At 39.0% G+C, this 15,433-nt stretch overlaps 1 protein-coding gene across 1 annotated transcript in view; it reads left to right on the forward strand.

Annotated features, from left to right (window-relative positions):
* Window positions 1-8,482, forward strand: part of slc4a2b (solute carrier family 4 member 2b) — a 33,527-nt gene extending 25,045 nt beyond the window's left edge. The window contains exons 13-23 of the mRNA XM_055020999.1: window positions 199-418; window positions 1,122-1,328; window positions 1,866-2,014; window positions 2,431-2,625; window positions 2,885-3,115; window positions 3,802-3,891; window positions 3,969-4,135; window positions 4,534-4,787; window positions 4,855-5,024; window positions 5,227-5,400; window positions 6,714-8,482. Of these exons, the coding sequence (XP_054876974.1) occupies window positions 199-418; window positions 1,122-1,328; window positions 1,866-2,014; window positions 2,431-2,625; window positions 2,885-3,115; window positions 3,802-3,891; window positions 3,969-4,135; window positions 4,534-4,787; window positions 4,855-5,024; window positions 5,227-5,400; window positions 6,714-6,794 (1,938 nt within the window). The 3' untranslated portion in view covers window positions 6,795-8,482. The remainder of the gene's footprint in view (window positions 1-198; window positions 419-1,121; window positions 1,329-1,865; window positions 2,015-2,430; window positions 2,626-2,884; window positions 3,116-3,801; window positions 3,892-3,968; window positions 4,136-4,533; window positions 4,788-4,854; window positions 5,025-5,226; window positions 5,401-6,713) is intronic.
* Window positions 8,483-15,433: the final 6,951 nt, after the last annotated feature.

Raw genomic sequence — 15,433 nt, forward strand, 5'->3', positions numbered from 1 at the left:
AGTTTAGTTATCAGTATCTGATAATATTCCCTTATATTCAGTCATAAAATTTTCTTCTAAACGTAAAACTCGGTCAAATACGCCAAAAGATGGCGGCCTTGGTTGGGCGTGCTGAAAACCTAAGGAGTGCATTGATGAAACAAAACCCTAAATAACACATGTTGAGTTGATTTTTGTGCATGCTTCTTTTGTCCTCAGCAATTTCATGAGGCAGCTTACCTGGCGGACGACAGGCAGGACCTGCTGAATGCCATCAACAGCTTCTTGGACTGCAGTATCGTCCTGCCGCCATCGGAGATGGGAGACGACGAGTTGCTTCGCTCTGTTGCTCGCTTCCAGAGAGAAATGCTTCGTAAGAGGGAAGAACAAGAGCAGGGCAAACTGCTGGCAAAAGAGCCAAAAAGCTTCAAGGAGAAAGGTGAGCTCTGCAATCAAGGAAAACATTATTTTATCATGTTGCTGTTAGTCTTCCTCAAACTGTGGTCCTCAGCCGCCCTCTAGTGGTCTGCAAGTAAACTCTAAAGAAAAACTGAAAATACTAGTGGAAAGAAATCAACACCAGTAGGAAGCAAAGTCTTACCTGCTTTAGTATTGATGTTTCGTTCACTAGTGATTCGATTCTTTGGAACGGCTCTTAATGTGAAAGCGATGTATCTCAGTTGCTGAGAAATATCTTTCTGAGAAATAGCTCTACTTGCACGACAACAGCTATCATCTTTATTTAATCAAAAATAAGTTAATTGGCAAATAAATACAATAGATAAAAATGGGTTGCTAAGTTTTATATTTAATAGTGCAGAAGAGGATTTTTGTGTCTCTAAAAGCGGCTCAAGACTATTTTTTGTATTATGCTTCTAAATTACAGTCTTAAAATGTTAAATTGGTAGTGAAGAATAGCTTATTTTTTTTATGTTTGACATCGTTGGTAAGCTCAGAATTCACACTTTCAGCACCACCGTTCTTATTAAGATGAACAAAGAAAACAAGTATAAGTGCGTTAAGAGACTAATATTTTAATTTCAGATATATTAAAATGTGTTATTCAAAATAAGTGGTCCTGATCAGCCTGGAAAAGTGAGAAAAACTGCTTTATAACGTCTTGAATGTCTTTTCTTACCCAGAGGCCCTCCTCAGACCTTCAAAACAGTCAGACGACCCTTTGGAGCGCACGAACCGCCCCTTCGGAGGGCTTATAAGAGACATTCAGCGTCGATACCCAAAGTACATCAGTGACTTCAGCGACGCCTTGAACAGCCAGTGCATGGCGGCGGTCATCTTTATCTACTTTGCTGCTCTCTCTCCAGCTATCACATTTGGAGGTTTACTAGGTACAGATGCATCTCCTCATTTCAAAATGTCAGGGTTTTGTAATGTTGGAAATGAGGATATAATAAATCCTTTCCAAAGCTTTTCTGCCCTTTACATTAGCGTTCAGATTAAGCTTAAATCATTAGTTGAGTCTTTTTTTCTGTTTGCTGCACTCCACAACTGACTCATGTCTTGTTGCCGTCAACTACCAGTTTAAAACATTCAGGCTTAATACTGGATCTTATGTTTCTAGCTTCAGCTTAACGTTGTTCTGCTCCATTTTGTTGCTTATTATTCTTAATATGTGCAAATCAGAGGTTGCCAAATCACAATGCAACTTGCAAAATAACTCTTAAAGACTCAACCTTTCAACAGAGTTTTGGTTAAAACTTATTTCCAGTTATTTACATTATACTTTTCTTCTGAACAGATGTATTTTGTTTTGTTTTTGGGGTAAATTGAATAGAATAAATCTACACTAGAGCTGGAAAATGTTTGCCATCAATTTTGCCCACTAAACTCCTCCTGTTCATTTCTCTGTGTGTGTTTGTTTGAAGGTGAGAAGACAGACGGACTGATTGGGGTTTCTGAGCTGATCATCTCGACAGCGGTCCAGGGCATCCTGTTCTGCTTACTCGGCGCTCAGCCGCTGCTAGTCGTTGGTTTTTCTGGACCCATTCTGGTCTTTGAGGAAGCCTTTTATAGTGTAAGTTTTAGTCGTGGACGTGATTAAGTTGGATTAGTATCATTTAACTGCACACAGTAACTGTATTTTAATAATGTAAAATTGAAAGGCACAAGGAGTCATCCCTGAGGTACACCCAAAATGAGCAGAATAAATGATGATGGTGTTCAAATGTGACAGAAAATAGATCCAAAATGTTTTAATACTGTCAAAAGCAGTGGAGAAGTAGAAAAGAGTTCCTATGCTGCCAGTTTCAGATCATTAGTTCCTTTTAAAATGCTGCTTTTGCTCTAAATTGCTCCTAAATTATAGCAGCTGTGCTGCAGTTTCCTGCACAAAATTATTTAATTTAAGCTTAATTATAGCTCAATTTCCATGACTTGCATAGACATGAGCACTGGCTAGTCCACATTTGTCACTGTTCTGTGTCTCCACAGTTCTGCAAAGCAAACAGCATGGAGTACCTGACGGGCCGCGTCTGGATCGGCTTCTGGCTCATCATCATCGTGGTCGTCACGGTGGCCTTCGAAGGCAGCTTTCTGGTGCGCTTCGTCTCCCGCTTCACCCAGGAAATCTTCTCCTTCCTCATCTCCCTCATCTTCATCTGCGAGACCTTCATCAAACTGGGCAGGGTACGCATGAGAGAGAGAGAAGGTTTCGTTTGCGTAACAGATGTTAAGCTGCAGTGACTAATCTTTGGACTGCGTTCAAAACATGGGGTCAAAATGAGTGTTTTTCCTAACGAGAGCTCCTGAAATCTGTTATGATGGATGTACTTTGAAAGATTAATGGGCTGAAGGTTTATTGTTATTATTAATTATTATTCTTATCCAGATTGAGGACGATGCAGATACTTTAGGTTGGTGTTTAATGCAAGACTTTTGCGTTCAGATATTCAAGGAGCACCCGCTGAAACGCTGCTCAGTCAACAGCACCACAGAAGAAGAAAAACCAAAAGACGTTGTAGGAAACATCAGGATGAGGGAGCACAACCACACCCACATCATCACGATTACCGGGGAGCCCAACACGGCGCTGCTCTCTCTGGTTCTCATGGCCGGAACATTCTTCATCGCTTTTTACCTGCGGAAGTTCAAGAACAGCGCTTTTTTCCCCGGGAAGGTGAGACGACATGATTCATGCGATGACAAGTTTTCAGCATCACTGGAAATGTTTTTAGTTTTGTTTTTTGTTAAATGGGCTGAAATTGTCATTGTATATGTACTCGAGGCCAAATCAAATATGCTTCTTTTTTTTTCATGTTCCCTTATTAAAACAAAGAGCTCAAGTTTGCAACATTATTTGGACTTTATTGAAGCACAGAGAAGCGATTCAAGTCGGTACGCCGCAATAGAAACTCTCGCTTTGAAAATGTTTTGCTGTTTTTTGCAAAGTTTAATAAATACCTTCAGAGCAGATATTAAAAAAGCAGTGTAGGGGCTGCAAATGGAATCCGAGCCACACTTTGGACACCTCTGCAATAGGGGTCTTCAACTGTTTAAACTAAAGCTAAAATGATTGTGGAGCTTTATTAGCTTATTTAAACTGTTATTCTCTGTTGAAGACCTTATGAACATGCTGTTTTTTAAAAGAAAATCAGTGACAGATAAACAGGAAATACAGAAAACGTTAGTGGTTGATCAGATTAGTGGAAAAGTTGCAAAATTTGTGTTAATATTTGTGATCACAACTTCCTGGAGGAACTGAATATTTAGCTAAATGTTCATTGTAAAACCTGCTGAAGCGACTAACTGTGATTGGCTGTTTCCAGCTCTTCTTTTCCAACCAGTTTGCTTTTTATTTTCTAGTTTCGCAGGATTATTGGAGACTTTGGAGTCCCCATTGCGATCCTGATCATGGTTCTGATGGACTATCTCATAGAAGACACTTATACTCAGGTTGGTTTCAGTGGTGTGGTTTCCCTCTAAGCCGCCCGTCCAAACGCTGCTGACTGTCGTCTCTGTCCTCCGTCCAGAAACTTAGCGTCCCCAGCGGTTTCTCTGTGACGAGTCCCAACAAGCGAGGCTGGATCATCAATCCTCTGGGCTCGGATGGAGAGTTTCCCGTCTGGATGATGTTCGCCTGCTGTCTTCCTGCGCTGCTGGTTTTCATTCTGATCTTCATGGAGACGCAGATCACAACGTGAGTGGAAATATAGGAGCGTGATTTCTTCTTTCTCTGTCCCTTGTTTGTTTATCCACACTGTGCCCCGCAGCAACATTAAAACTGGGGAATCTATTGCCATTTGGTCACCAAATACAGTTTTTAACTTCATTTAAATTTATCTGTTACAGCAAGCAACAGGATTGCTTGCTGCTTTTTAGCCTTTTTTTTTAATTCCTCTTTTCTTGCTTTCTTCCTTGTTTTTTTTCATCTTCTCTTCCTTGCTTTCTCTCATTCTCTTGCTTGCTTTTTTAAAATCCTCCCTTCCTTCCTCAGCTGTATTCGATGTATTGTAAGCATCTGTTTCTGTTTATTTTGCAGCTTCAGGTTTGCGTGTTTGCATCAGGATTTGATTTTCTAGGTTTTCTCTCCTTCAGGCTCATCGTCAGTAAGAAGGAGCGGATGCTGCTGAAGGGTTCTGGTTTCCACCTGGACCTGCTGCTCATCGTGGTCCTCGGCGGCAGCTCAGCTCTCTTCGGCCTGCCGTGGATGGCCGCCGCCACCGTTCGCTCCGTGACCCACGTCAATGCCCTGACGGTCATGAGCAAAGCCGTGGCCCCTGGAGACAAGCCTCGCATCCAGGAGGTGAAGGAGCAGAGGGTCACCGGGCTGCTAGTCGCCGTCATGGTTGGTGAGTGTCAAACTGGTGCCTTTTTGCACCAGTTAAAGCTTCTTTTACTGGTGGAGTTTGTGTCCAGGTCTGTCCATTGTGATCGGCGACCTGTTGCGTCAGATTCCCCTCGCTGTGTTGTTTGGCATCTTCCTGTACATGGGAGTGATGTCGCTCAACGGCATCCAGCTGACGGAGCGAATGATGCTGCTCCTCATGCCGCCGAAGTATCACCCTGACCACACCTACGTACGCAAGGTGAGTCCAGATTAAAAACACGTGATGGATATCAATAGATGTTACGCCTGATGCAGCGTTTCCCCCAGAAATGAAGCCTGGCGGCCCACCAGACTTATAACGCACTGGAGGAAACTCTTTGGTGATAGAATAAATGTTTTACATGTACTGATGTGAAATGTAAGGTTCCCGGTGGCAAACTGGACTGATTTGTGTCCATCAGGTTCGTACGTGGCGCATGCATCTCTTCACCTGCATCCAGATGGTGTGCTTGGCCGTCCTCTGGGCCGTCATGTCCACCCAGGCGTCTCTGGCTTTCCCCTTCGTCCTCCTCCTCACCGTCCCCGTCAAAATGTTCGTGCTGCGTCGCATCTTCAACGAAAGAGAGATAGCATGTGTAAGTCAACCACATGGGGGCGCTGTGAGCCTGTTCATCCTCCTGTAATACAGACACTGTTCTGCTCCATGTTAAGATGGTGTGAGGTTTTTTTTTTTTTTATTATTTGATTGTTGCAGCCTAAAATTGCTACATTTGTGGCAACTTTTTTTGAAAATGTTGCAGCTACATTTGTTAATTGTTTTGCAATAACACTGAAAAATTGTTGTACATAACCTTTCCAAAAAGACAGGACTTTCACATAAAGAGGCAGTATTATGTAAAGTCAACTTTTTGGAGCTTTACATCATGTAACTGGAGTTTTGCCTTGATTCTTTCATGCACATTTGAGAAATTATTTTTGACTCCATGGCAAACATTCAACTGTGTAAAACTCTTGGGTGGACCTGGAACGCATCTGCTGAGCTCATGATACGAACTACTTCAATGCAGCTCTGGTAAAAATGTCAAATAGGCAGTATTGTTTTTTCCCAGGCAGAGTTGCATTTTATCACCTAAAGATGCCACTACGAGAAACTGTTGCCTTCAGCTGCTAACAAAATTATATGCATTTCAAATATGACTAAAAAGAAATTTGACTTTGTAATTTAAGAACTTGAAATTGCTCAATTTCAAGTTGCTCTTTCTGAAACTCCACCTTCAGGAAGTCATCAGAACACGACTCCTCTATTAATCCTTTAACGTTTTGACCAGAGTTTATGCTAATTTCTGCTGGCTAGTCTGAAGGAGGATTGCTCTGTACGTTTGAAACTGCAGCTCAGAGGAGCACCTGGAAGGCGGGGCGAGGTCCACCCAGGCGTTTTGCATAGTCTGAATGGTTGCCTTGGAGGTTAAAGGATTTCTTAAACATTCAAGAAAGAATCAAACATTCAAAGTACTTTTTTGAAAGTGGAATAAGTTATATTAAAAGACGCAAAAAAGAAAATAATGTAAAAACAGAATATAAGATTCTCTACAATAAGTGGAAGACGTAAATGGATTCATAACTGGCTCAACCAATACGCCTCATTGTCGCCACCTTCTGGCTACGCTGTGTTCTGCGCCTCAGTATGTTGCAGTTTCCTGTTTTTTCTGTGAAATTGATTAAAAACTCATTCAAAACTTTAAAAACAAGACAGACATCATAATTCATAAGAATCAAGGTTTCAAATATTATACAGTAATGAAAATTTTGTTTAAAACCACAAAAGTAACATGAAACTAACCAGCTTTTTTATACCATGCTACTATTGGACATTTGTTTTTAGGTTGTAAATCACAGAAAATCATCAAACTTTAACATATAGTAAATTAACTGCTTTTTCTTTTTTTAGCTGGATGGTGATGATACAGAACAAAAGTTTGACGAGCGCGATTGTTACGACGAATACTCTGAGATGCACATGCCCGTGTAGCGCCGCTCCCAAGCCTCGCATCGCCACTCAGTCCAACTCCACTCGACGCCGAATCCCATCAGAACCACTGATCTCCGGGTCAGAAAATTAAAAGTAAAGCTCGCTGGAAGAATTCGGTCAGCAACGTCTCTGCTTAGGCGCCTTTTTGTGCTCGATAGCAACAACAAAATGAAGAGATTTAGCTTTATTTCTTTATTTTTTTCATGACATTTTATTTTTATTTAAACGTTTATTTCAGGGGACAAGAGATTCCAAATAAAACGAAGTGATTGCAAACTAAAAATTAATGTATAGCAGTAGATGTACGTGCAAAACTGATTACTTTTTAGCCCTGAAAGGTTGCTATGATTCACATTGAATATGTGGAAGCTATCTAGGATACATTCCTTAAAATTAACATGTTGTTAGTGCTAGTCATGTTTTTTCTTTCTTTTACACCCACTAAGCGCCTTATGAAGGAAACGAGATACTGAGCAGTTTTTTCTCCTCATTCTGTCTTATTTTAGACAGTCAATCACTTGCTTGTAGCACTTTTTTATAAGAAATCAAATCTGAACTGTATTCTGTGTAATTATTTTAGCTGCTTAGTGCTCGTAGTGTGGCTTTAGTTGAGGAATATATTTTTTTAGCCTGCTTTTTCGTCATTTTGTTTTGTTTTTAACTCGGATGCTGCAGTTTAAATCAATTTCAGTGCCTGCAGTGATACAAGATCGCCAACAGAGGGAGATCTTTGATTACTGTTAATGTTTCACCAAAAAATTTAATTGTATTGTTACATTAATGCCATGAAATCATGTTTCTCATCATGCAGAGTTCACTTTTTTATATATATATATAAAAAAATATATACAGTGGTGGTACAGATGGACTCAAATTGTCTCCACGCACATGTGCAGTGCACTAATGTTATGATATGTTGTGACTTGGTGAGGAAATGCTGTAAATTAATCACCAGTTTGTCCAAGTGCCAAATATCTGCAGTTAGAAAAACAAGCTGCAGCATTTTGGTTATCTTTGGTCTGATCCTGCCATTTTGGGGGATGGGAGTGGGGGTTTCCACATTCACTCTAAAACATTCCATATTTTAACTTTTGTCCTGTTAAAACGGTTTAATCATTTCAGATTCCCACCCAGACTGAGCAGAAAATCGATGTGTCTCTGCGAGGGAAAACGCTATCTATTGTGTGTTTTAATCATTTGCGTCACGCGGTTCAATCTTTGACTGTCAAACACTTTGAAACTGACTTCTGTTACATTATGTCAAACACTACTTTTCCCTTTTCCCCTCTGACTGAAATGGTGCCTTTCTGAGTTCAAAGGTCGCAAAAAGTGAAGTGCCTATGGGGTGGGGGAAGTGACCTACACGTGTGTTTAGGATGGCACATGTTACAGTGTTCAGCACTTTTCAAACATCTCTGGATTATGCATCACTGCTGTTTGTTTAAAGAATACTACAGAAGTTTTTTCTGCTTTTAATGTATGCAAACACTCAAAGATTTGGTAGAAATGTTTTTTGTTTGTTTTGTGCAGACTGTTGTTTCTGATAAGTCTGCCTGTGTAGCTTCAGATTCTGTGATCAAGTCGTTATGAAGTGTGTAGATTTGTTTTTATTGCAATACAAATCCGTGAAACTGTTGCTGATAACTTGTCCATCAGATATTGATGACAAATAAAGTATTTTCTATTTACCTGTTTTTCTTTTATTTATGAACATCTCATCCCTGCTTCAAATAAAGGAAAAACATATTTAGGTTCACTTTGTTTCAACTATTTTAGAAGCACTGCAGGCTAGTACATGATTACAGTGGACGACTCGGTGTGGCACATGGTCTGTCGTGTCTAAAATCCGCCTCCTGAAGTCGGAATGTGGCATGATTGAGCTTGTGTCCTTCAGTGGGAAGAGGAGGGCCGGATGCCCCCCCTCTCTTCTGCAATATGGGTCGGCTGCTCCGCTTTCAGCCCCACAAACACAAGCTGACCACAATGGCTGCTTTCCTGCTCTGGGTCTTCAGCCTCGGCTGCCTGGCTTTTCCGTCCGACGCGCAGCCGGCTTACAACAACCTTCCTGAATCCTTCAAGAAGGGAGTGGATTTGGCCCTGGAGAAACTCGGCTCCCACGCCAGCGTCCTGCATCACTTTCTTTTCTTCAGGAGTTTGGAAAAGTCCGAGTACGAGGTAAAGTTCTGGTGCTTTCTAATTTTAATGTACTGTGTTTAAAACCTGCTGCACCTTGTCAAATTGTCTTTCATATATTTCTAATGTCTACTTTTGCTATTTCTAAGTATTTTTGGTCTAGTTTCTAGTGCAAATACCTATGGACATACCTTAGGACATTTGAAATAAAACAGAATTTTTATGTTTTTCTTGTTTATAGTGACAGAAATTCAACGTTTGACAGGAAATTTTTATTTTGCTGTCTTTTAATAAAGGTCCAACTGCCTTTGAAAATTAGCTTGTGGCTAAAACACCGTTATACAACACAAAGTTTGGTTTGTTTTTTAACGTGCAACATTGGTTAATGTGCTGTACTTGCTGAAATACATTTGAATTAAAATAATAGTAGGTTACAGGTAAAGTTTCAGCAAAATATAGATGCTAGTTTTACACCAATACTTCCTAATTCTTCCTATTGTATGGGTACTTGGTTTTAGTCAATATTAAGGAATAAATGCCTGAAAACTACAAGATCTTTCTGAAATCTTACTTGTAAGTCAGTTTTGTCTTATTTAAAGTGTAAGATGTTTGCACTAGAAACTATGTAATATTTTTTGTTTTTGCAGTGCACTGACTTGTTCTGCTGCCTTGTTTTGTTTGTTAGATTTATATCCAGTTAAATGTTTTAATAAGATATTAACAAATATTTCCAAAGCATTGTTAATATTAATATCATTGTTGCTTCACTTCCTCCTCAGCCTGGCTTTAATGTGAAATTCATAAACCACAACTTCTACCTTAAAGCCACAAAGTGCCAGAAAGGAACCGTCGACGGCACGAGTTGCCAGTTCAGAAACGACAGGGTGAGGGTTGTTTTTTCCTTTTCCGCCTTCTTTGTTTATCTGATTTGGCAGCTCACTGGAACTGGGAAAGCTGGGAAATGTGGAATGTGGGTTTGGAGGCGCCAGTTCTGACACGCCTCTGCTGTTTTGTTTGTGTGCGCTCATGCAGCCGCTCATCGACTGCGTAACCTGTTACAAAACCTTCGAGGGAGAGATTGAGGCAGAACCGCAGCCGTACATCCACTGCGTCCACAGACCAGCGCTGACCGAGGTCCGTTTGACCCTTCCTGACCTTTTGTTGCTTCAGACTTGACCTGAAGGCTGCGCCGGGTTTGACTTTCCTCTCTTTGTTCTGCAGGACATGAGAACCAGCAGAGCTGAACAATGCAAAGCTCTGAAGTACAGCAGCGGCACTCCGACTCTTCTCTCATCAACTGGAGAAAATTAAGAAAGTTTAAGGCGTCAAAGCTAAATTATTCTGTCTTCTCTGTTATTGTTTTATCAAAATGAGCCTCTACGACGTTGATTTTCTTTTTTCTAACAAAGTTATGATAAAGTCCATAGTATCAAATAGAAATCATTTCCATCCTCTTGTCTCTGTCACGTTCCTCAAACACACTTATCTAGTAAATAAAACGTTAAGATCACTTTATTACTGAATCTTGTTCCTTTTGCACCTTGTTTTCTTTCTTTTGTTGCATTTTTATATTTTTATTATGCAGTGTTCACCTTCTTTCAGTACAGTTTTTTTGTTTAGAACAAAAAAAATGTAGTGGAAGGAGGCAAAACTATGAAGCTATGTCTGAAAAAGTAAGTACACCGGTTTTATTTTTTCCCCCACATGCACTCTAAAACATTCCAGATTTTAAAATTTTATATTAAAACTGTTTCCTGCTCATACTAAGGAATTATGACTCACTCCTCTATATGTCGTTGCTTCGGTACATTAAAGTTTGGACATATCAATTTCTGCTGAGCTCTCAGATTGATGTCTGGACTTCGACTATTTTTTCTGCTCGATTCATTTCAAGCAGAAAAAATATTTTGCTGCCAGCACAACGTCCGAGTTAATTAAGCTGCTCCAGTAGAGATGAAAATAATCTGTGATCTACAGACAATCAGTAAAATATGCAGCAAACTATTCACCAGAAACTGGAAGTGGGCAGAAATGAAGATGAAGCTGTACGACCCCAACTGGATCAGGAAGTTTACAATAACAGTTTCGACTGCATCATGTATGGAAATCCGCAAGTGCCACAATTCAATCCTGTAAAATGTCAGAAACGTTTTACATGATGGTAAATGAATAAAAAAAATTATTTATTTGCTAAATATTTCATTATTGTATGTATATTTTATGCATCATGGCGATCCAGTCTATATTGGCTGTTGCCCAAGGTGGTTTTAAACTAAGTTAACAAAAACAAACAACACAGCTTATATTTCAGTTGTGCCTTGTTTTCTGTTGAATTCATGTGTGTGGATTCAATGGGGAGTTGGTGAGTTATGCTTGATATTGAGAGGAGATTGATTGTTTTTTGTACTTCGTTTGGGTTGCACTGTATTTGATCTCCCCCCAAAATGTTGAAAATGTAATTAATTTTAATACTTAAGTAACTCATTACTTACAGTGGCTCAGAAGGGTCAAGAAAAGGCAAAAGCCACAACAGAACATAAAGAAGCCGCAAAACAAAAAGCTGCAATGCAACAGCAAATAGATGCAACGCAAAACAAAAACACAACGGAAAGTTGCAAAGTAACGTTAACCTTGTGAAAGTCTGAATGCATCTGCCGATACTGATATTGGATTGGTATCAACCCAATAAACAAACAAAACAATATGATTAACCAATATTTATTTTTACCTGTTTCTGGATTTCTTTTTCTAAAGGCATCAAAATGGTAGTGAATTATATATAATATCAATAAATATTGGTCATCAGCCATAACAGCAATATTATTAATAGAGAACATTGACAAAACTCTTTGCATCGGTGCATCCATTAAGGTTTGTATTGCATTCGGCTGTTGTGTGATCACAGCCCGAGGTTTTCCAGACTGATGGATGGAATATCGTTACTTTTTGAGATCTTTTACTTCATGTTGTCATATTGGTCCTAATTTGAACTAATTTTAGGTAATTCATTATTTAACCAGTTATATTTCCACATAGGACCAAATTAATTTTGAGTAGATTTTGTTTTTTTAGATATTAAAATAATTAGTCCTTATTTTGTAATTAGTTTTGTTTTAATAATTTGAAACATTTAAGTGACTGTTTCAGTCTGCACTCTAACCAGATGAAATGTTCAAGCTTTTCCTTAGAAGTGCCGTTTTGTCCTGCTTTTCCTGAACAGTTTCCTGTAGAAATCCTCTCTAAATCTTCTTGAGAAACACTTTCTCTCTTTCTTCTTCAGTTTCGTTATTACTCAGTGAGTCTTCTGATTGTTTTTTTTCGTTTCTCCAGTTCACCTCCACAACCATAATAGGACTTGTTTTGGACGCCAGCAGAGCAAGGGGGAGAGAGAGAGGGGAAGGGTATTCACCCCTTGAAGCTCGGCTGTTTTCCTCATACACAGTTGGAGGAAGATGGCTGCAGGTTTGCTGCTGCTGCTGCTGGTTTGCGCCGGAGGTTTACTGCTTCCTGCCGAGGCCCAGGACTCCTACGATCAGCTGTCCACCGCCGCCAAGGCCGGAGTCGACCTCGCCTTGGAGCAGCTGATGTCCCACGCCTCGGTCAGACACCATCTTCGCTTTTTGAAAAGTGTGGAAATAAAGCAGCGTGATGTAAGTTTGAGTTTCTCTGATTTACATTTTTCTAATCTTGTGAAATTCCTGAATCTTGTAACTTTGGTACTAAAATCACATCAGGACTGATTTCTCAGGCTTGTTTCCTCATGTCCACAAAAATGTGATCACAAGTTTTATTTTACAAAGTAAATGTAAAACTCAAAATCTTACCAAGTATATTTGCTCCTGTTTCTAGTCCAAATATTTTTGCACACTGGAAATAAACTAACTTCCTAGTAAAACATATTTATTTTACATTAATAATTCCTTAATATTGATTAAAAAAAAGTAGCAGTGAAATAATCTGCCAGCAGAACTAGTTTTTTAAATCTAAACTAAGGAATTATTCACTTCAAACAAGCAAAAATGTCTTTCTGACACATTATCATTCAAGTGTGCTAAGATATTTGATGAAAACTGGACAAAAATACTTGGTAAGACTTTGTGTTTTTTGTCCTGACGTTCTGGTTTAAATGTGTTTCAGTTTCTTTTTCTCTCTGCTTCCAGAAGGTTCTGGTTCTGACTTGTTTTCCCATCTGTTTTGGATCAGCACTTTGGAACCTATAATGTAAACAAGTTTGCTCTTGCCAAATAAAAAGTCGGATAAAGTTTACCTTCTCTGGAGTTTACCTTCTTCTCTCTCTAAACAAGATCCCATCTTCTTTAGATGGGATCTTGTTTAGAATTAATAAGTATGAAATAAAAGGACCTGATTGTTTTTTTAATAAGTCTGTTGCTACAGAAACAACCAATTACTCTGAAAACAATGCCATCTCTGACACAAGTTAAACCAGTTTTTGTCAGTTTGACTCAAATGGCAGCCAGAAACAGGACGTTTTATAACGGTAGCTTCATTTCACGTGGATGACATTTAGGAGTTTCTCTATTTTTCTCCAGGTTTTAAATTTGTTATCAGAAAAAAATGTAAATAATCCAATTTAAGCTTCAGATTTTCACTGTTACCTGTTAGATTTTTTTATCCACTTACGTTTTTTAATGGCAACTATACCATGTACCAAATTATTATGCAAATTTGATTAAAGTGTCATAAAGTTACAATTTTTTGTTGTTCTATCAAATTTATAGATGGTATTGTGTATTAGGGCTCTTTGAATCACTATAATTAATTTAAAATTTGGGTTGATTAATTTGTCTGCTGAGCTCAATTAAAGGAAATCTACTTCAGAAGGATGTTCCACATTATTAAGCAGGCCACAGGTTTCAAGTAATATGGGAAAGAGAAAGGATCTCTGCTGACGAAAATCCTCATAGTGTAGTGCCGTATGACAAGATATGAAAACATTAGATATTGAAAAATGAAGCGTTATTGTACTGTGAAGTGATTTGTGGCTGATTCAGAACAAAGATGGGTTTGAACAGATAAAGGCATATGCAGCATTTTACAAAGTTTGCTGCTTTGTAAAATGCTCTTACAAAGCAGCAAACAGTTATTTGAAGCTGCTGGTGCCTCTGGAACCTCAAGGTGGAGGATCCTCTAGAGGCTTTTCAGCCACCCTTCACTAGTGCTCACAAGCAGAAACTATTCCCAAACTCAGAAGTTCTATGGATGCAAAAATTGTGCAGGTGATATCAAAGAAAGGATCCTAAGTTAACATGTAACTTAGTCTGTTAAGATGTTTTTGATTGAAATAGCTTTTGATTTTTAGTACATATGGCCACTTAATGCTGCACATTCAAAGAATGACCGTTTGCAGTTCTTTATAATCCATAAAATGTTTAGAAAATCTGCTGTGCATAATAATTTGGAACAGTACATTTTGAGTTTTTTATTTTTGAAAACAATACTGTTCTCATGGGGAGCTTTGTCCAGTAAAATTTGATTTGTGGTGTAACAGTTTATGGCTTGAAAATTATACTGACCATCATTTGCATTGGACATTTAGGAAAATCTGAGAAAATACCACTTGGATAATAATTTGGGACATGGTGTATATCACAAAGATACACCAACAAGGTAAATATGTACAAAATCAGAGCATCAGTGCTTTACCTCATCATCAGTGATTGTTTTTGCTGTTTTGTTTTGGCTAAACTGACAAAAAAAATTGATTTCATATTATTGTAGCAGAATAATATGAAATCAAACCAATATTCAACCCATTTATAAAATCTTTTATGAATCCTGCATTGATGGAAGACTTGTCTCTTATGCACATTCAATCCATTTGCAAATTCACTTAATTTTAGCTTAAAAAAACAAACTGTTTTTGACTAAAAAATCTGTATTCTGGTGTCTTGCAGGAAGGGTTTGGTGTGCGTTTCCTCTACCATCACTTCCACCTGAGGCCCACCAGATGTGCCAAAGAAACACCAGCTTCAGGCTCTCGTAGCTGTCAGTTCAGGAACGACAGAGTGAGTTAAGATCCAGAACCAAAGATTAACCATGTTTTCACAGGATTACAACTTTGGGTGTTTTTACTTTTATCATCCACAGCCATTGATGGATTGTGCCATTTGCTATAAAACGGTGAATGAGCAGATAGAAATGACTCCGGAGCCGTACGTTCACTGCATCCAGAGACCCAGGCTCACGCAGGTAAAACTTTCATCTTTCTGGTTCTGATGATGCGTTTCAGCTGGTGGAGGAAGTGCGTTATGTTGATGTGCTCGCCTGTTTCAGGAAATGGTGACAACGCGGTTGGACCGCTGGAAGCAGATGACCTACAGAACCGGCGGTGCCACTATTATGGCCCTGTCCACTGGCTAAAGACGTTCTTTACATGTGGCGCATCACACCAGACAGACTTCACACATGCATAAATAACTCTGTCAAAATGTGTGATTTTCTTTTTCGTTTTACTGTTACATTTGACATAATAATCTCTGACTTAT

Source organism: Poeciliopsis prolifica, unplaced genomic scaffold (assembly GCF_027474105.1).
Source record: "Poeciliopsis prolifica strain line A6 unplaced genomic scaffold, Auburn_PproV2 SCAFFOLD072, whole genome shotgun sequence".
Classification (NCBI taxonomy): Eukaryota; Metazoa; Chordata; class Actinopteri; order Cyprinodontiformes; family Poeciliidae; genus Poeciliopsis; species Poeciliopsis prolifica.